Source organism: Bombina bombina, chromosome 4 (genome assembly GCF_027579735.1).
Source record: "Bombina bombina isolate aBomBom1 chromosome 4, aBomBom1.pri, whole genome shotgun sequence".
Lineage (NCBI taxonomy): Eukaryota > Metazoa > Chordata > Amphibia > Anura > Bombinatoridae > Bombina > Bombina bombina.
Genome location: NC_069502.1, coordinates 828494862 through 828519032, shown reverse-complemented (window position 1 = coordinate 828519032; position 24171 = coordinate 828494862). Strand labels below are relative to the sequence as shown.

Genomic DNA, 24171 nt, shown 5'->3' with positions numbered 1-24171 from the left:
ATAAACATGTTACTTGGGGAAGAATGAGGATTCCGTTCCTTATTAAGAACAAAAAAATAAGTTTAAGATTTACTCTTAGAACTCAATCTAGAAGCAACAAAAAACTTCCTTCCCCAGATAATCAACACCTTTTCAATAACGAATGTACTCTATTTAAAAATAAAAAAGTAGATTTGTTAGTGTCAAATATCTGATGAAGTATATTCTAAATGAGAAAAAACATCATCAGAGAAGGATAATTCAGTATGTTGTCGGTCATTTAAAAATTCATCAACTAAATGAGAAGTTTAAAAAAGACCTATAAATTTAATTAGAATGCGGGATGTCAGACAAAGCCTTTAGGATAGAATCAGAAAAACATTCTCATAGATTCCTAGGTATATCTTGTACATTAGATGTAAAAAGAATAGCAATAGATAATGCATAAATACTAATGGACTCTGCATGTAAAAGTTTATCATGATAACTTATTACAAACCATAGCTAAAGATAAAATTCATAACATTAAAATAAATGAACTTAGCTTTGGTAGGACCGATATCAGTCATCAGGAATCCAACAGTATTTTCTGATACAGGAACAGTTTTTGGAATATCTTGCAATATGTAATAGAAAAACAACATATAAAGCAAAATTATCAAATTCCTTAAATGACAGTTTCAGGAATGGGAAAAAATGCAAACAGAACAAGCCTCTAGAAACCAGAAGCAACTAAAAAGTGAGACTTAAATAATGTAAAAAAAACTGGCGCTAAGTATGACGCCCACATATTTTTTGGAGCCAAAAACGTCTGTAATAAACACAAGAGTCAAAAATGATGCAACTACGTGAAAACTTCCGGCGTCATTGACGTCAGACAAACGTCAATCTTGCGCCAAAAAAGTCTCGCGCCAAAAATGACGCAATAAAATCTAGCATTTTTTGCACCCGCGACCCTAACAGCCCAGAATTTAAAGGAAAAAAGTCAATTGAAAATTTTAGGTAAGAAAAATATTTCATTCATATGCATTTTCCCAAAAAATGAAACTGACAGTCTGAAAGAAGGAAAATAAACTGATTGACCTGAATCATGGCAAATATAAGTATAAAACATATATTTTGAACTTTACATATAAAGTGCCAAACCATAGCTGAGAGTGTCATAAATAAAATAAGACTTACTTACCCAAAGACACTCATCTACATAAAGTAGATAGCCAAACCAGTACTGAAACGAGAATCAGTAGAGGTAATGGTATATAAGAGTATATCGTCGATCTGAAAAGGGAGGTAGGAGAAGAAATCTCTACGACCGATAATAGAGAACCTATGAAATAGATCCCCATGGAATTCAAATAGGCAATACTCTTTCACATCCCTCTGACATTCACTGCACTCTGAGAGGAAAACCGGGTTTCAGTCTGCTGCGAAGCGCATATCAACGTAGAAATCTAGCACAAACTTACTTCACCACCTCCATGGGAGGCAAAGTTTGTAAAACTGAATTGTGGGTGTGGTGAGGGGTGTATTTATAGGCATTTTGAGGTTTGGGAAACTTTGCCCCTCCTGGTAGGAAAGTATATCCCATACGTCACTAGCTCATGGACTCTTGCCAATTACATGAAAGAAATATACTTTTATGATTCAGAAAGAGCATGCAGTTTTAAGACACTTTACAATGTACTTCCATTATCAAATTATCTTCACACTTTCTGGGGAACAAGATCCTACTGAGCATGTGCACAAGCTCACAGGGTTTACGCATACTAGTCTGTGATTGGCTGATGTCTGTCACATGATACAGGGTGCCGGAAAATGGGAGAAAAAATAAATTTGTCAGAAGAAAATCAACTGCTTATTTGAAATTCAGAGTAGGTGTTAAATCATTGTCTTTTTATTATGCACTTGTTTATTATGCAATTCTTCTGCAATGAGAGGTCCTTTAAGTGGTTATGTTCTTATTTCCTTTAATATGATGTTTCTGATGCTTAGTAAGATTTGACTTTAGAGTAAAACATTTCCCACAGCCAGAACATGAAAATGCTCTCTCTCCAGTATGAATTTTCTGATGCGTAATAAGAGTTGATTTCCGAGTAAAACATTTCCCACAGTCATAACAAGAAAATGGTCTCTCTCCTGTATGAATTTTCTGATGACGAATAAGATGTGTTTTCCGAGTAAAACATTTCCCACAGTCAGAACATGAAAATGCTCTCTCTCCTGTATGAATTTTCTGATGATCAATGAGATATGATTTTAGAGTAAAACATTTCCCACAGTCAGAACATGAAAATGCTCTCTCTCCTGTATGAATTTTCTGATGCGTAATAAGATTTGATTTCTGAGTAAAACATTTCCCACAGTCAGAACATGAAAATGCTCTCTCTCCTGTATGACTTTTCTGATGATCAATAAGATATGGTTTCCGAGTAAAACATTTCCCACAGTCAGAACATGAAAATGCTTTCTCTCCTGTATGAATTTTCTGATGCGTAATAAGATTTGATTTCTGAGTAAAACATTTCCCACAGTCAGAACATGAAAATCCTCTCTCTCCTGTATGAATTTTCTGATGCGTAATAAGATTTGATTTCTGAGTAAAACATTTTCCACAGTCAGAACATGAAAATTCTTTCTCCCCTGTATGAATTTTCTGATGGACAATAAGATACGACTTCCGAGTAAAACATTTCCCACATACAGAACATGACTTTTTTTTTCCTCCTGTATGAATTTTCTGATGAACAACAAGATTCCCTTTACGGTTAAAACATGTCCCACATATAGAACAGGAAAATGGATTTTCTCCTTTATGAACTTTCAGATGTCTATAAAGATGTGATTTCTTGAGAAAATATTTCCCACATTCAGAACATACATTTCCCACTTGGCTTCTTTGATGATGAAGATTTAAAGAAGCATCTGCACTCTGATCATGACTAGGATTATTGTGGTTTGTGAATTCACCTGTCAATAAGAAAGACAACGAAAGTAACGTTATTTATTAATAAATAATTATTTAATCATAAGAAATTTTAATTGTTCTAAGTTAGTGTATACTACAAAGGTAGGGGACTTTCCGTAACCCCCACACCTTTACCCAGCTCCATGCTAAGGCTTAACAACAGTTTACTGGACATCAGTGACTATTTTTAAAGGACTCACAAATATACCATATAAACCAATCACTGAACTAAATTAAAATTAATGTTGTAATTTTGTACCTATTATTTTTCTTAAATGTATTTAGAGCTTTTAAAATTGTGATCTCAGAAAATTTCAGTAATACAATTAATTTTAGTCCCAAAACAAATCTTTATAACTACTTCTTGTGTGCTTGTAGTTAAAAAAAGGATAACTCTAAAACAACAAAAGAAAAGTAAAACGGCCCCATCATAAACATATAAGTATCACATCTACCGAAAAAATATCACCAACAAAGCTTACATTAACATAAGCGCATATTGGCATCAAAATTTCCTGAGGGAAATGAACAGACGCCAGATATGATTGTATATATTTACTTACATATCAGTGAAACATTGAGGTTTGCCAAGGAAGGGGAACTCCTATGAGGTATGTGGTTGCACTACAGGGAGTGCAGAATTATTAGGCAAGTTGTATTTTTGAGGATTCATTTTATTATTGAACAACAACAACCATGTTCTCAATGAACCCAAAAAACTCATTAATATCAAAGCTGAATAGTTTTGGAAGTAGTTTTTAGTTTGTTTTTAGTTATAGCTATTTTAGGGGGATATCTGTGTGTGCAGGTGACTATTACTGTGCATAATTATTAGGCAACTTAACAAAAAACAAATATATACCCATTTCAATTATTTATTTTTACCAGTGAAACCAATATAACATCTCAACATTGACAAATATACATTTCTGACATTCAAAAACAAATCAGTGACCAATATAGCCACCTTTCTTTGCAAGGACACTCAAAAGCCTGCCATCCATGGATTCTGTCAGTGTTTTGATCTGTTCACCATCAACATTGCGTGCAGCAGCAACCACAGCCTCCCAGACACTGTTCAGAGAGGTGTACTGTTTTCCCTCCTTGTAAATCTCACATTTGATGATGGACCACAGGTTCTCAATGGGGTTCAGATCAGGTGAACAAGGAGAACATGTCATTAGATTTTCTTCTTGCCAGCCACGCTGTGGAGTACTTGGACGCGTGTGATGGAGCATTGTCCTGCATGAAAATCATGTTTTTCTTGAAGGATGCAGACTTCTTCCTGTACCACTGCTTAAAGAAGGTGTCTTCCAGAAACTGGCAGTAGGACTGGGAGTTGAGCTTGACTCCATCCTCAACCCGAAAAGGCCCCACAAGCTCATCTTTGATGATACCAGCCCAAACCAGTACTCCACCTCCACCTTGCTGGCGTCTGAGTCGGACTGGAGCTCTCTGCCCTTTACCAATCCAGCCACGGGCCCATCCATCTGGCCCATCAAGACTCACTCTCATTTCATCAGTCCATAAAACCTTAGAAAAATCAGTCTTGAGATATTTCTTGGCCCAGTCTTGACGTTTCAGCTTGTGTGTCTTGTTCAGTGGTGGTTGTCTTTCAGCCTTTCTTACCTTGGCCATGTCTCTGAGTATTGCACACCTTGTGCTTTTGGGCACTCCAGTGATGTTGCAGCTCTGAAATATGGCCAAACTAGTGGCAAGTGGCATCTTGGCAGCTGCACGCTTGACTTTTCTCAGTTCATGGGCAGTTATTTTGCGCCTTGGTTTTTCCACACGCTTCTTGCGACCCTGTTGACTATTTTGAATGAAACGCTTGCTTGTTCGATGATCACGCTTCAGAAGCTTTGCAATTTTAAGAGTGCTGCATCCCTCTGCAAGATATCTCACTATTTTTGACTTTTCTGAGCCTGTCAAGTCCTTCTTTTGACCCATTTTGCCAAAGGAAAGGAAGTTGCCTAATAATTATGCACACCTGATATAGGGTGTTGATGTCATTAGACCACACCCCTTCTCATTACAGAGATGCACATCACCTAATATGCTTAATTGGTAGTAGGCTTTTTGAGCCTATACAGCTTGGAGTAAGACAACATGCATAAAGAGGATGATGTGGTCAAAATACTCATTTGCCTAATAATTCTGCACTCCCTGTATAGGCGTTCACCAGTGTTTCAAACATTTGGTAGAGGAACTCTGGCACCAGTTGTTTAACTATTTAGGACTTTTTGGAATGTTTTTTAAAAATATTACAGGTTGTTTGAAAATAACAACATGTACTATTCTTTGTTCAGGGTATCATATGGCATATGCCACATATTAAATAGGTAGATCATTGATTTGTCACACCTGTTTATCAGGTGCAGGGAGGAGCATATGGGCTCTGTATCAGGTTTTAAATCTAGAGCTTCCTTATTGTTAACAGATGCCTGAGTAAGCAGCTAGACAAGCTGAGAAACGCGTTGCAATCTGTTACCACTATTGTTGTTTCTTTAACTTTATTGGGTGCACACTAAACCCATTGTTTTTATAAGATTTTAATAAATATTTGTTGTATCTATTGGAAGCATGAGCCTCTATTGCTTCTCCCACCACCTGGAGCTCCTGTGTATTCCTGTTATCCGATGGTTGGATCAGTGTTACTGGGCCACTGTGAGTCCCCAGTCTGCATCATTTAGCACACTGGGTGCTGCAACCCTTTTGAGTATTATTTTAATACAAGAATTGTCAGTTGTCAGCACCATTGCAATATTGCACTAGGAGGTGCCCTCTTTGTGATTTTTCTCACAGATTTTTGGATTTCTTTGTTGCCTATGAGAGGCGCTGCCCGCACTCTGCATACCTCCACTTTAATCATAGTGAACAATCTTTTTGGACGTCATCTTACATCCGATCCTATTGACATTAAAGGACTCAGTTAAGGCACTAATATAAATTATATATACATCTGTATACAAACTATTGTTATATATGTTATAATAATAACGTTTCTGTGCCATAATATATCTTAGCGCCCCCTGGAGCTGGATATGTAGGTATTACAGCAGTAGTTTTTAAATTAAAACTTACCTGTCAAATTAAAAAAAAATAAGTTTAAACTAACAATTAAAGTAATATAACTATTTAATTAATATTAAACCAACTACCAATTAAAAAAAAACTAAACTACCATTAAAAAAATCCTAACACTACTCTAAAAATTACAAAGTATCTAATTACAAAAAAATACTACTAAGTTACAAAAAATAACACTAAATTACGGCAAATAACAAACAAAATTAACCAAAATAAAAAAAGAATTACACCTCATCTAATAGCCCTATCAAAATAAAAAAAATAAAAACCTAGCCTACAATAAACTACCAATGACCCTTAAAAGGGACTTTTGTGGGGCATTGCCCCAAAGATATTAGCTCTTTTACCTGTAAAAAAGAAAAATACAAAGACCCTCAACAGTAAAACCCACCACCCAACCATCCCCCCAAAATAAAAAACCTAAATCTAAAAAAAGCTAAGCTATCCATTGCCCTGAAAAGGGCATTTGTATGGACATTGCCCTAAAAGGGCATTTAGCTCTTTTACTGCCCAAACCCTAAAACTAAAAAAAAAAAAAAACATCCAAAAAAAAATTAAAAAGCCTAACACTAACCCTGACGATCCACTTACAGTTTTTGAAGTCCCGCTTGAACAATTTTCATCCCAGCGGCGAAGTCCTCATCCAGGTGGCGAGAAGTCTTCATCCAGGCGGCCTCTTCAATCTTCACCCCGGCGGCAAAGTCCTCATCCAAGCGGAGAGAAGTCTTCATCCAGGTGGCCTCTTCAATCTTCATCCAGACGGCCTCTTCAATCTTCATCCAGACGGCCTCTTCAATCTTCATCCAGACGGCCTCTTCAATCTTCATCCAGACGGCATCTTCAATCTTCATCCAGACGGCATCTTCAATCTTCATCCAGACGGCATCTTCTATCTTGATCCCGGTGGCGCAGAGTGGGTCCATCCTAAATACATCCGGCGTGGAGCATCATATGGTCACCGCCATACACTGAATCTTTAATGCAAGGTACACAATTCAAGATGGCGTCCCTGCATTCCTATTGGCTGAAAATTTTGAATCAGCCAACAGGAATTAGAGCTGCTAAAAAGAAAATTTAATTGTATAAAAAACTTATGCTTACCTGATAAATTTATTTCTTTTTTAACACGATGAGTCCACGGATCATCTTAATTACTAATGGGATATTCACCTCCTGGTCAGCAGGAGACGGCAAAGAGCACCACAGCAGAGCTGTTAAATAGCTCCTCCCTTCCCTCCCACTCCAGTCATTCGACCGAAGTTAAGGAAAGATAGGAAAAGCCTAGGTGCAGAGGTGTCTGACGTTTATAAAAATCAAGAAACCTGTCTTACAAGAACAGGACGGGCCGTGGACTCATCGTGTCAAAAAATAAATAAATTTATCAGGTAAGCATAAATTTTCTTTTCTTTTTTAAGACACGATGAGTCCACGGATCATCTTAATTACTAATAGGATCCAATACCAAAGCTAGAGTACACAGATGAGACGGAAGGGACAAGACAAGAAACCTAAACGGAAGGCACCACTGCTTGAAGAACCTTTCTCCCAAAAGCGGCCTCAGCCGAGGCAAAAGTGTAAAATTTATAGAAATTTGAAAAAGTGTGCAGAGAGGACCAAGTTGCAGCCTTGCAAATCTGTTCCACAGAAGCTTTATTTTTGAATGCCCATGAGGAAGCAACAGCCCTCGTGGAATGAGCCATAACTCTCTCAGGAGGCTGCTGTCTCATAAGCAAAACGTATGATACTCTTCAGCCAAAGAGAAAGAGAAGTTGCTGTAGCTTTCTGTCCCTTACGTTTTCCTGAAAAAATGACAAACAAAGAAGACGACTGACGAAAGTCCTTAGTCGCCTGCAAGTAAAACTTTAAAGCACGGCCCACGTCCAAATTGTGTAGAAGACGTTCCTTCTGAGAAGAAGGATTAGGACACAAAGGAGGAACAACAATCTCCTAACTTAGTACGTAAAACTACCTTATCTGAATGGAAAATAAGGTAAGGAGACTTGTACTGTAACGCAGAGAGCTCCGATACTCTACGAGCATAGGAAATAGCAACAAGAAACAACTTAATATTTAAGGAATACTTTGTGGGTAACCCCCTCAACAATCTACAACCACTCCTAGATATTATTAACAAATTTGGGACCTTTTTGGGCTATAAGATCAATATCGATAAGTCCGAAGTTAAGTCCGAAGTTACCTGGTTGCAGAACTCCCACAAAACTACATTGACAGACACAGGTCTCAAGGTTTACGGAGGGCCTTTTCAAATATCTAGGGATATGGATACATGTCAACCCTTCTAAGTTGTACCACCTCAATTTTAGTGACATTATTGCTAACATCAAATAAATGCTCCTGAGCTGGGCGAGGCTTCCCCTCTCCTTCTCTGGCAGGGTTCACCTTTTTAAAATAGTTGCTCTGCCTAAGCTACTCTACGCTCTACCGATGTTACCCCTCCTCCTCACTCGACAAGACACTGACTCACTCCAGGCCTCTCTTGGACAGTTCATATGGCAGGGTAAAAAACATAGGATAAGCAGATCGTATTTGTCAATGCCATTGTGTGGGGGTGGGCTTCGCCTCCCAAATATAATGTGGAACAACTGGGCCGCCCTGTCTAAGATCACATTGGATTGGCTTGTGGGCAACAATCACTTTACCATCCCTGACCTAGAGACTAGCCTCATTAAACCAATACATTTGGCATTTCTGCCTCTTGCAGACTTCAACTCTCTTCCCTCGTGTATACAATCCCATATACTATTTAGGGATCCCCTGAGGGCATGGTCCAATATTTGTAAACTATGGGGGGTGCAACTTACACTTCCTTCCGGGATACACAACAGAGGTGTTTTCTGTATGGCAACGAAAACATCTCACTAAGCTTCACCAACTCTTCAACCCACTAACTTTAGCAAATACATCTTTTCAGGAATTGCAAAACTCACAAAGGTTTGCGTACTTTCAGTGTAGACATTACATATACCAGTTGATTTCAGATAAGCTGTTAACTAACGAACCCTCTAACATTGAAAAGGTATGCACATTAGCCAAGCAAGGATCTTACAAAATCTCCTACATATATGATCTTTTCCTTAGACATTTTGAGGAATCTACTGTACAGGGGATTTTACTAAAGTTGTCAAATCACAGAGAGCTACAGATAGACCCTGATCTCGTCAAAGCCAGTTTTAGAAAGGCACATACAATTCATACATCAAGCTTACATTACTCCTAGTCTGCATTCAAAATGGGTGCCGGGGGCGAAGAACATTTGTAACAAGTGTAGATACCATACCAAAAAACAAATTACTGCGCTAGCTGTCTGTACCTATTATTAAGAAAAATTCATACACCAAATCAATGATAATCTCAAATTATTGATATGAGTGTTAGCACCTCTAGTATCACCAGGTACCTTGTAAACACAGTTCAGATGGTATAATCTATCACTTTAAAAATAGTGAGATAGTATATAAAATAAATAAATAATTAAAAATATAACACACTTTATTACAATATATATAAAACTTGACAGAGATACTTACTTCATGACTCCAGGAGTATGGTAAAAACCATATAATACCAATAGTTTGTTAACTCCACAGGGTATTCTTATATCCTCTCTGTGATTTCTCCTGTGATTCTGAGATAGTGGTGCTGCTACTTCTTACAGGGGACTCAGGGGTGCACTGACATGGAGATACTGAAATGATAAAGCACAGAGCGCATCCACGACTCAAGGTGAATCAAATACAATTTATTTTGAGCATATAAATCGTTGCACTTACAAGAAGTTAAAAGAATAAAGCCTTAATAAAACCAGGTCCAAAAAGTCAGCTCAGGAAAGTTCCTACAAGTTTCAGCTGGAAACCGTCCGTCCACTCCACCTGTAGTTCCCTGACTTGGTACCTTTTCCCCCGTGCTTCTCTTAGTTCCAATGCGGCTGCTTGTAATAGTAACGGATGACTTGCCAAGCTTCTCTCCCGTTGGTATCTCCTGTAGATACCAACTTTCCGACTGGACTCATTTGCTATGGGATTGTCCCAAATTGAAAGGATTTCTGGCACAGAACTGCTTACTGGCTGACAAGGGTGACAAAAGAACAGGTAACACTCACAGCACAGCATGTGATTTTCTTGATCCCTAAGGACAGAGAATTTAAGTTTGACATTTTCATAATCACAGTCCTTATGCTCGCTAGACAAGTCATTCTGATGGGATGGGCTAGTGAAAGATCTCTTCCCTTCCGACAATTAGTAAGATACACACCCAGATGCTGATTGAAGAGGCAGACACAAAGTGAGACCCAGAAAAACGGATTAAGAGATTTCTTCACAAATGGGAGGCTTATCTATTATTTTTACCGGCTAGTGTTAGATATAGAGTTATTTTCCCATTTAGAAACAGTCTTTATGTTCTAAATGAGAACCTCAGAGGTAAATGGTGTTTATCTGATGGCTAGGCCCAACTAGGCCCCCAAGCAACCATAAACGTATTTTAGATTGTCTTATTATTGCTCTTCTTTTTTCCTGAGCACTGGTCTGCGGGGGTGAGCTGGAGGCGCTCCGGGTAAGTGTTATATATTTATTGTTTGGTTTAGTTTCTTTTGTTCTTATTTAATGTATAAACAACATTAGGGAACATTTGATTCCTTGCCTCTGCATGACAAACTAGTGATCCTGTTATTATTCGCTGTATTCATATCTATTATGATGGATTTTGTGGAACCAACAAAGGTCTTTTGTCATTCTACTCTTCTTTGTTATTTGTCATGTATGTATTGGATCTCTTGTTCTTATTTGCTATAAAGTTATTAAAAAAATATATATATATTTAAGGAATGCATAGGCTCAAATGGAGCCCCTTGAAAAACTTTGAGAACAAGATTAAGACTCCATGGAGGAGTAACTGGTTTAAACACAGGCCTGATCCTAACTAAGGCCTGACAAAAGGATTGAACATCTGGGATATCCGCCAGACGTTTGTGTAACAAAATAGGCCGAGATCTGACCCTTTAGGGAACTCATCGATAAACCTTTCTCAAAACCTTCTTGAAGAAAAGACAAAATTCTAGGAATCCTAACTTTACTCCATGAGTAACCCTTGGATTCAAACCAATAGAGATATTTACACCAAATCTTATGGTAAATCCTTCTAGTAACAGGTTTACTTGCCTGAATCATGTTCTCTATGACCGAATCAGAAAACCCCCGCTTGGATAAAATTAGGCGTTTAATCTCCAAGCAGTCAGCTTCAGAGAAACTAGATTTGGGTGAAGGAAGGGTCCCTGTATTAGAAGGTCCTTCCTCAACGGAAGTCTCCAGGGTGGCAGAGATGCCATCTTCACCAAATCTGCATACCAAATCCTGCGCAGCCAGGCTAGCGCTATGAGGATCACAGACGCCCTCTCCTCTTTGATTTGAGCAATAACCCGAGGAAGAAGAGCAAACTGAGGAAATAGGTATGCTAGACTGAAGGTCCAAGGGACCGCCAGAGCATCTATCAGCTCTGCCTGGGGGTCCCTGGACCTCGACCCGTATCTTGGGAGCTTGGCATTCTGTTGGGATGCCATAAGATTCAATTACGGCTGACCCCACTTGAGAATCAGATGGGAAAACACCTCCGGATGGAGTTCCCAGATAAGGCGCCACTCCAATGCCCCTTGACCGAAGTACCGCCAACAGAGATCCCAGAACCTTTGTGAAAATTCTGGGAGCAGTGGCCAGGCCGAAAGGAAGCGCCACAAACTGGAAATGTTTGTCCTGGAAGGCAAACCTTAGAAACCTGTGATGATCCCTGTGAATAGGGACATGAAGGTACACATCCTTTAAATCCACTGTTGTCATAAACTGACCCTCCTGGATTAAAGGAAGAATGGAACAAATAGTTTCCATCTTGAATGACGTAACTCTGAGAAATCTGTTTAGACTTTTGAGGTCTAAAATTGGTCTGAAGGTTCTCTCCTTTTTGGGAACAACAAACAGATTGGAATAAACCCCCCGACCCTGTTCCAAAATTGGAACGGGAACAATTACTCCCAGGGCGGAGAGGTCTTCTACACAAAGTAAGAACGCCTCTCTTTGTCTGGTCTACAGATAATCTTGAAAGAAGAAACCTACCTCTGGGAGGAAAACTTTTGAACTCCAATTTGTATCCCTGAGACACTATTTCTATTGCCCAGGGATCTGGAATGTCCCGAACACAAGTCTGAATGAAGAAGGAAAGTTTGCCCCCTACAAGATCCGGACCCGGATCAGGGGCATGCCCTTCATGCTGATTTGGATTCAGTAGCCAGCTTCTTGGATTGTTTACCCTTATTCCAAGTCTGGTTGGGTTTCTATGTATGCTTAGATTCATTGTTCCTGCTTAGAGGAGGAAGAGAAAGAATTTTCCTTGAAATTTCGAAAGGAACTAAAATTACTCTGTCGCCCCTTTTGTTTGTTTCTCTTATCCTGAGGTAGGAGATGACCCTTACCTCCCGTGATATAAGAGATAATTTCTGTGAGGCCAGGTCCAAACAAGGACTTCCACTTGTAAGGGATCGCTAGAAGCTTAGACTTAGATGATACATCCACAGACCAAGGCTGTAACCATAAGGCTCTGCATGACAGAATAGAAAAACCCGAAATTTTAGCTCCCAATTTAATAATTTGAAGGGAAGCGTCCGTAATAAAAGGTCTCTCCCATTCCTTAGTAATGATCTCCGAAGCTCGCCTTGGAACAGGAAATACGTCTGAGTAAGAAGGAACTTCGAAATATCTGTCCAATTTACTAGACTTTGTAGGGGCAACCACTATTGTGGAGTCAAAGTCGTCCAAAGTAATCAAAACCTCCCTAAGTAACAGGCGGAGGTGATCAAGTTTAAACCTAAAAGATACCACCTCACTTTACCACTTCCTATCACTAACGTAGGCAAAGAGAATGACTAGTGTGGGAGGGAAGGGAGGAGCTATTTAACAGCTCTGCTGTGGTGCTCTTTGCCGCCTCCTGCTGACCAGTAGGTGAATATCCCATTAGTAATTAAGATGATCCGTGGACTCATTGTGTCTTAAAAAATAAATCCTATTGGCTGTTCAAATCAGCCAATAGGATTTAAGCAGCTCTCATTCTATTGGCTGATGAATCAGCCAATAGAATGAGAGCCGCTTAAATCCTATTGGTATACTGTTAGGGGGTATTTGTTTTTTTGAAGCAAAAGAGCTGTTTAACTTAGGGCAATGCCCTACAAAAGGCCCTTTTAAGGGCCCCCCCAAAATATATATATACACACAAAAATTAATACATAAAATTTAATTAACAATGAAACGAATAATACTAGTAGTCCACCTAATAAATACAAATGCAAATGGCAAAATCATACAACAAAATGTATGAAAAAAGGTCAAAGTATATAAAAATTGATAAGCTTAGTCCCAGTCCTGTAAGTGGCTGAAAGTCTAGGTAATGAAACACTGACTCAAAGAACCTCTGAATATGATGGTAATGTTAGAATCTTATCCGGAGCAGCTGATAGTTCACAGGGTTCCAGCTGTGTAAGTCCCGAGGCGGCAAGCTGTACAAGAAAGGAAAAGAGAAACACAGCGCATCCGCGATTCATAGTATAGTTTATTCTTACAATGAAAAAAACACACTTACAAGATAACAGTGTGAAAGAAGCACTTTGCCCACTGGCCTGATGATATAGCCTGCTGTACTCCTCGAGGGAATCCCAGAGACGCCGACCTCCAGCACCTGGTTTCCCACTCCTCTCCGCAGCTAAGTGTAACAAACTTTCCACTGTTCAGCACAGTCCTGACGTTTCCTGTAGGTACCTCCTCCCTACGCGTTTCCTCTGCTCACACACTGAGTGGTTTGCACAATGCAGCTTTGCAGGTGACTTTACACAGCACAGATAAACTGAAAGAGCAAGGATTTACTCTGTGAAAGATCAGCTATCCAGAGGTAGAGGTCACGTGATCAGACTGGAGAGAGCTGAACCCACAGCCTAGAGGGAACAACAATAATCTGCTGTTGGTGACAGCCAGCTGGAGGCTTTAAGATCCAGCCTGCTTTGTCAGCACTAATTCAAACTTAGTGCTCAACTAAATGTAAATGTGAAAAAATGTATGTAGGACGTACGAAAAGGAGCATAAAAAGAGGTCTGCCTGTGAGCAGAGGAAACGCGTAGGGAGGAGGTACCTACAGGAAACATCAGGACTGTGCTGAACAGTGGAAAGTTTGTTACACTTAGCTGCAGAGAGGAGTGTGAAACCAGGGGCTGCAGGTCGGCGTCTCTAGGATTCCCTCGAAGAGTACAGCAGGCTATATCATCAGGCCAGTGGGCAAAGTGCTTCTTTCACACTGTTATCTTGTAAGTGTGTTTTGTTCATGTGTGATTAGCTGTAAGAATAAACGATACTGTGTATCACGGATGCGCTGTGTTTCTCTTTTCCTTTCTTGTACATGAGGACTTAACCCTTGATTTCCCAAAGGACTCTACACCAGTCTCAGGAAAACAGAATTTATGTTTACCTGATAAATTACTTTCTCCAACGGTGTGTCCGGTCCACGGCGTCATCCTTACTTGTGGGATATTCTCTTCCCCAACAGGAAATGGCAAAGAGCCCAGCAAAGCTGGTCACATGATCCCTCCTAGGCTCCGCCTACCCCAGTCATTCGACCGACGTTAAGGAGGAATATTTGCATAGGAGAAACCATATGGTACCGTGGTGACTGTAGTTAAAGAAAATAAATTATCAGACCTGATTAAAAAACCAGGGCGGGCCGTGGACCGGACACACCGTTGGAGAAAGTAATTTATCAGGTAAACATAAATTCTGTTTTCTCCAACATAGGTGTGTCCGGTCCACGGCGTCATCCTTACTTGTGGGAACCAATACCAAAGCTTTAGGACACGGATGAAGGGAGGGAGCAAATCAGGTCACCTAAATGGAAGGCACCACGGCTTGCAAAACCTTTCTCCCAAAAATAGCCTCAGAAGAAGCAAAAGTATCAAACTTGTAAAATTTGGTAAAAGTGTGCAGTGAAGACCAAGTCGCTGCCCTACATATCTGATCAACAGAAGCCTCGTTCTTGAAGGCCCATGTGGAAGCCACAGCCCTAGTGGAATGAGCTGTGATTCTTTCGGGAGGCTGCCGTCCGGCAGTCTCGTAAGCCAATCTGATGATGCTTTTAATCCAAAAAGAGAGAGAGGTAGAAGTTGCTTTTTGACCTCTCCTTTTACCGGAATAAACAACAAACAAGGAAGATGTTTGTCTAAAATCCTTTGTAGCATCTAAATAGAATTTTAGAGCGCGAACAACATCCAAATTGTGCAACAAACGTTCCTTCTTTGAAACTGGTTTCGGACACAGAGAAGGTACGATAATCTCCTGGTTAATGTTTTTGTTAGAAACAACTTTTGGAAGAAAACCAGGTTTAGTACGTAAAACCACCTTATCTGCATGGAACACCAGATAAGGAGGAGAACACTGCAGAGCAGATAATTCTGAAACTCTTCTGGCAGAAGAAATTGCAACTAAAAACAAAACTTTCCAAGATAATAATTTAATATCAACGGAATGCAAGGGTTCAAACGGAACCCCCTGAAGAACTGAAAGAACTAAATTGAGACTCCAAGGAGGAGTCAAAGGTTTGTAAACAGGCTTAATTCTAACCAGAGCCTGAACAAAAGCTTGAACATCTGGCACAGCAGCCAGTTTTTTGTGAAGTAACACCGACAAGGCAGAAATCTGTCCCTTCAGGGAACTTGCAGATAATCCTTTTTCCAATCCTTCTTGAAGGAAGGATAGGATCCTAGGAATCTTAACCTTGTCCCAAGGGAATCCTTTAGATTCACACCAACAGATATATTTTTTCCAAATTTTGTGGTAAATCTTTCTAGTTACAGGCTTTCTGGCCTGAACAAGAGTATCGATAACAGAATCTGAGAACCCTCGCTTCGATAAAATCAAGCGTTCAATCTCCAAGCAGTCAGCTGGAGTGAAACCAGATTCGGATGTTCGAACGGACCCTGAACAAGAAGGTCTCGTCTCAAAGGTAGCTTCCAAGGTGGAGCCGATGACATATTCACCAGATCTGCATACCAAGTCCTGCGTGGCCACGCAGGAGCTATCAAGACCACCGACGCCCTCTCCTGATTGATCCTGGCTACCAGCCTGGGGATGACCTTCAGAAAGTCTTTTCTAAGTATCAGAGCTCCTCTCACATGCGACTGCATGCCATGCCTCTCAAAAACAAGTGCGCCACACCGGCGCGAAAATGAGGCTCTGCTTATGCTTTGGGAAAGCCCCTAAGGAATAAGGTGTCTAATACAGTGCCTGCCGATATTATTATATCAAAATACCCAGATAAAATGATTCCTCAAGGCTAAATATGTGTTAATAATGAATCGATTTAGCCCAGAAAAAGTCTACAGTCTTAATAAGCCCTTGTGAAGCCCTTATTTACGATCGTAATAAACATGGCTTACCGGATCCCATAGGGAAAATGACAGCTTCCAGCATTACATCGTCTTGTTAGAATGTGTCATACCTCAAGCAGCAAGAGACTGCACACTGTTCCCCCAACTGAAGTTAATTGCTCTCAACAGTCCTGTGTGGAACAGCCATGGATTTTAGTTACGGTTGCTAAAATCATTTTCCTCATACAAACAGAAATCTTCATCTCTTTTCTGTTTCTGAGTAAATAGTACATACCAGCACTATTTCAAAATAACAAACTCTTGATTGAATAATAAAAACTACAGTTAAACACTAAAAAACTCTAAGCCATCTCCGTGGAGATGTTGCCTGTACAACGGCAAAGAGAATGACTGGGGTAGGCGGAGCCTAGGAGGGATCATGTGACCAGCTTTGCTGGGCTCTTTGCCATTTCCTGTTGGGGAAGAGAATATCCCACAAGTAAGGATGACGCCGTGGACCGGACACACCTATGTTGGAGAAATCATGTATTATTTAGAAGGTAAATTAAAATGAGAACATGGCCTATAAATATAAAAAAGATAAAACAATTCTATATTAGAAATCTAGCAATTTGAAATGTACTGCTAAGGCACACGTACCCTCTGCAGTGTGGTGTCATATGATAACTTAGGTCTTGCTGACGATCTATAGCACACGAGCAAACAATAAATGTCACAGAATCACTGCTGGTGCACAGTGTAAACTTGTCCATAGAGGCGCCTAGCAACCAGTAAAAAGGAGACTTACTGACATGTTTAGGGCTAAGCTAGCACAGCAGTCAAATAACAATGAATTTCTTTGAAAAATGTGTTTATAATGCAATTTATCTATGCACAATTTTATTAGAAACTTGTAGGTTACTTTACTGGGAGAGTTCCATGGTCAGACCCTTCACACATGTGCAGTCACCTGTACCTTGTGTCCCACATGTACACTCACCTGTATTTATATTGTCACATATTTCCTGCTCTGCCGCTTCTGGCATATTACTTAGCCACTGATCTTCTGATTGTTCTGTGTTACATGAAATCTTAGCATCTTTTTCAACTGGAAAAAAAAAGAATAAATAAAAAAAAACACTATTTACATGGTCTCTATTTAAAAATTAGTTTAGTGTGATACATTGTGTAATTTAAGTTAAATACACCTGAGCCTATATCATTAATAGTCACATCTGGATGAAAGAAATTATATAATGACATTAGCACAATAGTAAATACAACCTGTGTCATACAGTAAAGCAAGCTAGCTGGGAATCAGTTACTTTACTCGCTGCAAATACAGCCTCATTGTAACCAATCATAATTCCCACATGAGACGTATTACAGGGTTTTGTGAGGATTTTGAAAATAAAATCCATTCATCTGAGCCCTGCATTCCTTAAAAACATCACACACATACACTCAACTGTGCCCTGCATCCCTCAGACACTTCACACACATAGGGGCCTATTTATCATGATGTGAGCGGACATGATCCGATATTGCGGCTCATGTCCGCTGCACATCGATAAATTCTGACAGCATACGCTCTCGCCATTTATCATGGCACCAGCAGTTCTGGTACACTGCTGGTGCAATACTGCCCCCTGCAGATTTGCGGCCAATCGGCCGCTTGCAGGGGGTGTCAATCAACCCAATCGCATTCAATCTGGTTGATTTCAGGTGATGTCTGTCCGCCTCTTCAGAGCAGGCCGACAGGTTATGGAGCAGCGGTCTTTAGATCGCTGCTTCATAATTTGTGTTTCTGGTGAGCCTGAAGGCTCACCAGAAACACGGGGCATCAAGCTCAATTCGGAGCTTGAAAATTCGGCCTCATACACACAACTGTGACCGGCATCCCTCAGACACATCACACATGTACACTCACCTGTTCCCTGCATCCCCCATACATGTCATACAAATACACTCACCTGTGCCCTGCATCCCTCAGACAATCACACACATGCACACACCTGTGCTCGGCATTCCACATAAACATCACACATGTACACTCACCTGTGCCTGGCATCCCACAGACACATCACACATGTACACTCACCTGTACCCATCAGACACATCACACATGTACACTCACCTGTGCCCTGTATCCCTCAGACACATCACACATGTACACTCACCTGTGCCCTGTATCCCTCAGACACATCACACATGTACACTCACCTGTGCCCTGTATCCCTCAGACACATCACACATGTACACTCACCTGTGCCCTGTACCCCTCAGACACATCACACACGTACACTCACCTGTACCCTGTATCCCTCAGACACATCACACATGTACACTCACCTGTGCCCTGTATCCCTCAGACACATCACACATGTACACTCACCTGTACCCATCAGACACATCACACATGTACACTCACCTGTGCCCTGTATCCCTCAGACACATCACACATGTACACTCACCTGTGCCCTGTATCCCTCAGACACATCACACACGTACACTCACCTGTGCCCTGTATCCCTCAGAAACATCACACATGTACACTCACCTGTGCCCTGTATCCCTCAGACACATCACACACGTACACTCACCTGTGCCCTGTATCTCTCAGACACATCACACACGTACACTCACCTGTGCCCTGTATCCCTCAGACACATCACACACGTACAATCACCTGTGCCCTGCATCCCTCAGATATTTCACACACATACTTACCTGTGCCCTGCAACCCACAGATATGCTACACATGTACACTCACCTTACTTGGAGTTCCATGGTCAGGCACGTACACACACCTTTGCTCTGCGTCCCTCAGACACATCACACACATGCACTCACCTATACCCTGCGTCCCACAGACAAGTCACACACGTACACTCACCTGTATTTATATTGTCACATATTTCCTGCTCTGCTGATTCTGGCATATTACTTAGCCACTGATCTTCTGTTTGTTCTGTGTTACATGAAATCTTAGCATCTTTTTCACCTAAAAAAAAAATAATCAATCAATAAATCGATATTTACATGGGCTCTATTTAAAAATTAGTGTAGTGTGATATATTGTGTAATTTAAGTTAAAAACACCTGAGCCTACATCAGTAGCAGTCACATCTGGATGAAACAAACCCATATAATAACATTAGCGCAACAGTAAATACAACCTGTGTCATACAGTAAAGGGAGATAGCTGGGAATCAGTTACTTTACTTGCTACAAATACAGTCTCACTGTAACCAATCAGAATTCCCATATGAGACGTATTACAGGGTTTTGTGAGGTTTTTGAAAACAAAATCCATGCACCCCTCAGACACATCACACACATACACTCAACTGTGCCCTGCATAAGTCAGACATGTCACATGTACACTCACCTCTGCCCTGCATCCCCCCTACATGTCACATACATATGAGAGAAGAAGGTAAAAAACCTACAAAAGTTGTGTAACAAAAAAGCACTCTACATCTCTTATCAAAGCCTAATTCCAAAATTAATTGGTCCGATTATGTATAACTGGAAAATGCTTGTCAATGCCCACTAAGGGGAAAACAAATTGGGGGGAGGGGATGTAAGGTTAAAATACAAACTTTATTAGTTACAAGTTAAAATAGGGAAACACCGTTAAAATTAATAGTGATGTCAAACCAACCCATAATATGGTGAGTGGTCCACGACAGGCAAATCACTGGCTAAGTAATTTATTTATTCATTGTGATGCAAGGAGAAGAATTTTATATGTTGTCTGTCATAAACTGAGAACAATAGTGGGGGATTATGATCTTTAAATCAATAACTTGACATTTAGTGGTTGTGTTCCCTGGGTTAACAGAATAAACCCTCTTACAAGATCAAAGTCATAAATAAATTATGATGTCCCCCCTAAGTGTATACATTGTGACTCAGTCCCATATGTGATAATGGTGTCCGATTAATTCATATATGAAAGCTACCATATATATCACTAAATATAAAATTTGTCTCACATAAGGTAGTTAGCAATTGTACAAATATTGTAAGATTAAAGGAAAAATAGAATAGTTGTATAAATATTCTGGGATATAAGGTAAATTCTAGTGGAATCACTGTAGTAATTAAAAATTAATTCTGAGATGAAATGTGTTTGCATTTGTTAACATATACGTTACACTTTTTTTATATATGTATATCTCTTTAAGTGCTGTATATTAATTATGCGGAGACTATAATAGTCTGTCTCTAAAACATACAGCAGTTAAGTGGTATTACCACTAAGTATCCAGTTATATTGTTCTTATAATCTGAGGTGTCAATTATTAAGCGACTTATATTTAAATATACATTGTGGTAATCTTTATTGGGTCAGTGAAATTATCCAACTAGATATGTGATTTTGTTTGTGAAATTCGATGGTTATTACAAACCCCCAAAAAACCACAACGTAGATATTATTAAGTCACGATTATGAACAGTAAAGCTGATGTGTAACGATAACGCTACAAAATACAGCCTCATTGTAACCAATCAGAATTCCCATATGAGACGTATTACAGGGTTTTGTGAGGTTTTTGAAAACAAAATCCATGCACCCCTCAGACACATCACACACATACACTCAACTGTGCCCTGCATAAGTCAGACATGTCACATGTACACTCACCTGTGCCCTGCATCCCCCCTACATGTCACATACATACCCTTACCTGTGCCCTGCATCCCTCAGACACATCACACATGTACACTCACCTGTGCCATGCATCCCTCAGACACATCACACATGTACACTCACCTGTGCCATGCATCTCTCAGACACATCACACATGTAAACTCACCTGTGCCATGCATCCCTCAGACACATCACACACATACACTCACCTGTGCCATGCATCCCTCAGACACATCACATACGTACACTCACCTGTGCCCTGTATCCCCCATACATGTCACACACATGTACACTCACCTATGGCCTGCATCCCTCAGACATGTCACACGTACACTCTCCTGTTTCCTACAGAAATGTCACAAACGTAGAATCATCTGTGCCCTGCGTCCCTCAGACATGTCCCAGATGTACACTCACCTGTGCCCTGCGTCCATCAGACACATCACACACGAACACTCACCTGTGACCTGCATCCTTCAGGCATGCCACACACGTACACTCACCTGTGCCACACATCCATCAGACATGTCACACGTACACTCTCCTGTTTCCCACAGGAAAACACGTAAAAGCATCTGTGCCCTGATTCCCACAGACATGTCACAAACGTACACTCACCTGTGCTCTGCGTTCATCAGACACATCACACACATACACTCACCTGTGCACTGCATCCCTCAGACACATCACACACGTACACTCACCTGTGCCCTGTATCCTTCAGACACATCACACACGTACACTCACCTGTGCCCTGCATCCTTCAGACACATCACACACGTACACTCACCTGTGCCCTGCATCCTTCAGACACATCACACATCTACACTCACCTGTGCCCTGTATCCTTCAGACACATCACACATGTACACTCACCTGTGCCCTGTATCCTTCAGACACGTCACACACGTACACTCACCTATGCCCAGCATCCCCCATACATGTCATACAAATACACTCACCTGTGCCCTGCATCCCTCAGACACATCACACACGTACACTCACCTGTGCCCTGTATCCCTCAGACACATCACACACGTACACTCACCTGTGCCCTGTATCCCTCAGACACATCACACATGTACACTCACCTGTGCCCTGTATCCCTCAGACACATCACACACGTACACTCACCTGTGCCCTGTATCCCTCAGACACATCACACACCTACACTCACCTGTGCCCTGTATCCCTCAGACACATCACACACGTACACTCACCTGTGCCCTGTATCCCTCAGACACATCACACATGTACACTCACCTGTGCCCTGTATCCCTCAGACACATCACACACGTACACTCACCTGTGCCCTGTATCCTTCAGACACATCACACAAGTACAGTCACCTGCACCCTGCGTCCCTTAGACACATCACACACGTATACTCACCTGCACCCTGCGTCCCTTAGGCAAATCACACACATACACTCACCTGCACCCTGCGTTCCCTTAGACACATCACACACACATACTCACCTGCGCCCTGCGTCCCTCAGACAAATCGCACATTACTCACCTGTACTGATATTGTCACGGATTTCCTGCTTCAAAGCATCCAGGTCATTAGTCTGTTCAGTATTAAGAGTGACTTCAGTCTTAATATCACCTGCATAGATCACATAAATATGGTCACATTTTAGTTTTTTGGCACTGCACAAGGAAGTTGTAATATTAGACACACGCACGTACACTCACCTGTACTCTGCATCCCCCACACATGTAACACACGTACACTCACCTGTACTCTGTATCCCTCAGACACATCACACACGTACACTCACCTGTGCCCTGTATCCCTCAGACACATCACACATTACACTCACCTGTACCCTGTAACCCTCAGACACATCACACATGTACACTCACCTGTGCCCTGTATCCCTCAGATACGTCACACATCTACACTCACCTGTGCCCTGTATCTCTCAGACACATCACACACGTACACTCACCTGTGCCCTGTATCCCTCAGACACATCACACATCTACACTCACCTGTGCCCTGTATCCCTCAGACACATCACACATCTACACTCACCTGTGCCCTGTATCCCTCAGACACATCACACATTACACTCACCTCATAGATCATATAAATATGGTCACAGTTTAGCACTGCACAACGAAGTTGTAATATTACAATGCTCCACATATACACTCACCTGAGCCCTGCGTCCCTTAGGCACATCACACATGTACACTCACCTCAGCCCTGCGTCCCTCAGACACATCACACACATACACTCACCTGAGCCCTGCGTCCCTCAGACACATCACACATGTACACTCATCTGTACCCTGTATCTCTGCTATTGGCTCCCTGGGAGAGAGATTGGGACAATGGGTTGATGCACAACTTCAGCCAGTTGTACAATTGTTACCAGGTTTCCTCAGAGACACTAAACATTTGTTGAGACTATTACAAAATTTCACATGGAGAGATGGTTACAAATTTGTAACCATCGATGCTATATCCCTATACTCATGTATTCCTCATGAGTTGGGGATTAGTGCAGTCAAGAAAATGTTAGAAAAGTATTCAGAAAAATGACATCAATCTAATTAATTTCATTCTACAAGCCATTTCCTTCTTATTGGAACATAACTTTTTTATCTTTAATGGAGAATTCTTTCTACAATTAAGAGGCACTGCGATGGGGGCAAAATTTGCCCCATCGTATGCGAATCTTTACCTTGCAAACTTTGAAACTGAGACAATATTTAATGAACGGAATGAATTTAGAGATGACATTAAAATGTACACTAGATACATTGATGATATCTTGATAGTGTGGGATGGCTCCAACCAAGCTTTAGAAAAATTTCTTGATTATCTGAACAATAATGTGGGGAACCTAAGATTTACATCTGAGGCCTCAGAAAACAATATACCATACTTAGATCTAATTTGTCATTCTGAAGATAAAGTAACCACGGAGGTTTACAGAAAAGATATAACAGGCAACACTATACTGAGAGCAGACTCATTACATCCATCACATTTAAAAAAGGGCATACTCAAAGGTGAATATATAAGGCTTAGACGCAATTGTACTAATCTTGAAAATT

At 40.7% G+C, this 24171-nt stretch overlaps 1 protein-coding gene across 1 annotated transcript in view; it reads right to left on the bottom strand.

Annotated features, from left to right (window-relative positions):
- Positions 1-1512: 1512 nt before the first annotated feature.
- LOC128657156 (zinc finger protein 300-like) overlaps positions 1513-24171 on the bottom strand; it is a 63080-nt gene continuing 40421 nt past the window's right edge. Inside the window, exons 8-11 of the mRNA XM_053711398.1 lie at positions 22619-22708; positions 19336-19443; positions 17440-17547; positions 1513-2946 (exon numbers count right to left, since the gene is read on the bottom strand). Coding sequence (XP_053567373.1) covers positions 1922-2946; positions 17440-17547; positions 19336-19443; positions 22619-22708 — 1331 coding nt within the window. The 3' untranslated portion in view covers positions 1513-1921. The remainder of the gene's footprint in view (positions 2947-17439; positions 17548-19335; positions 19444-22618; positions 22709-24171) is intronic.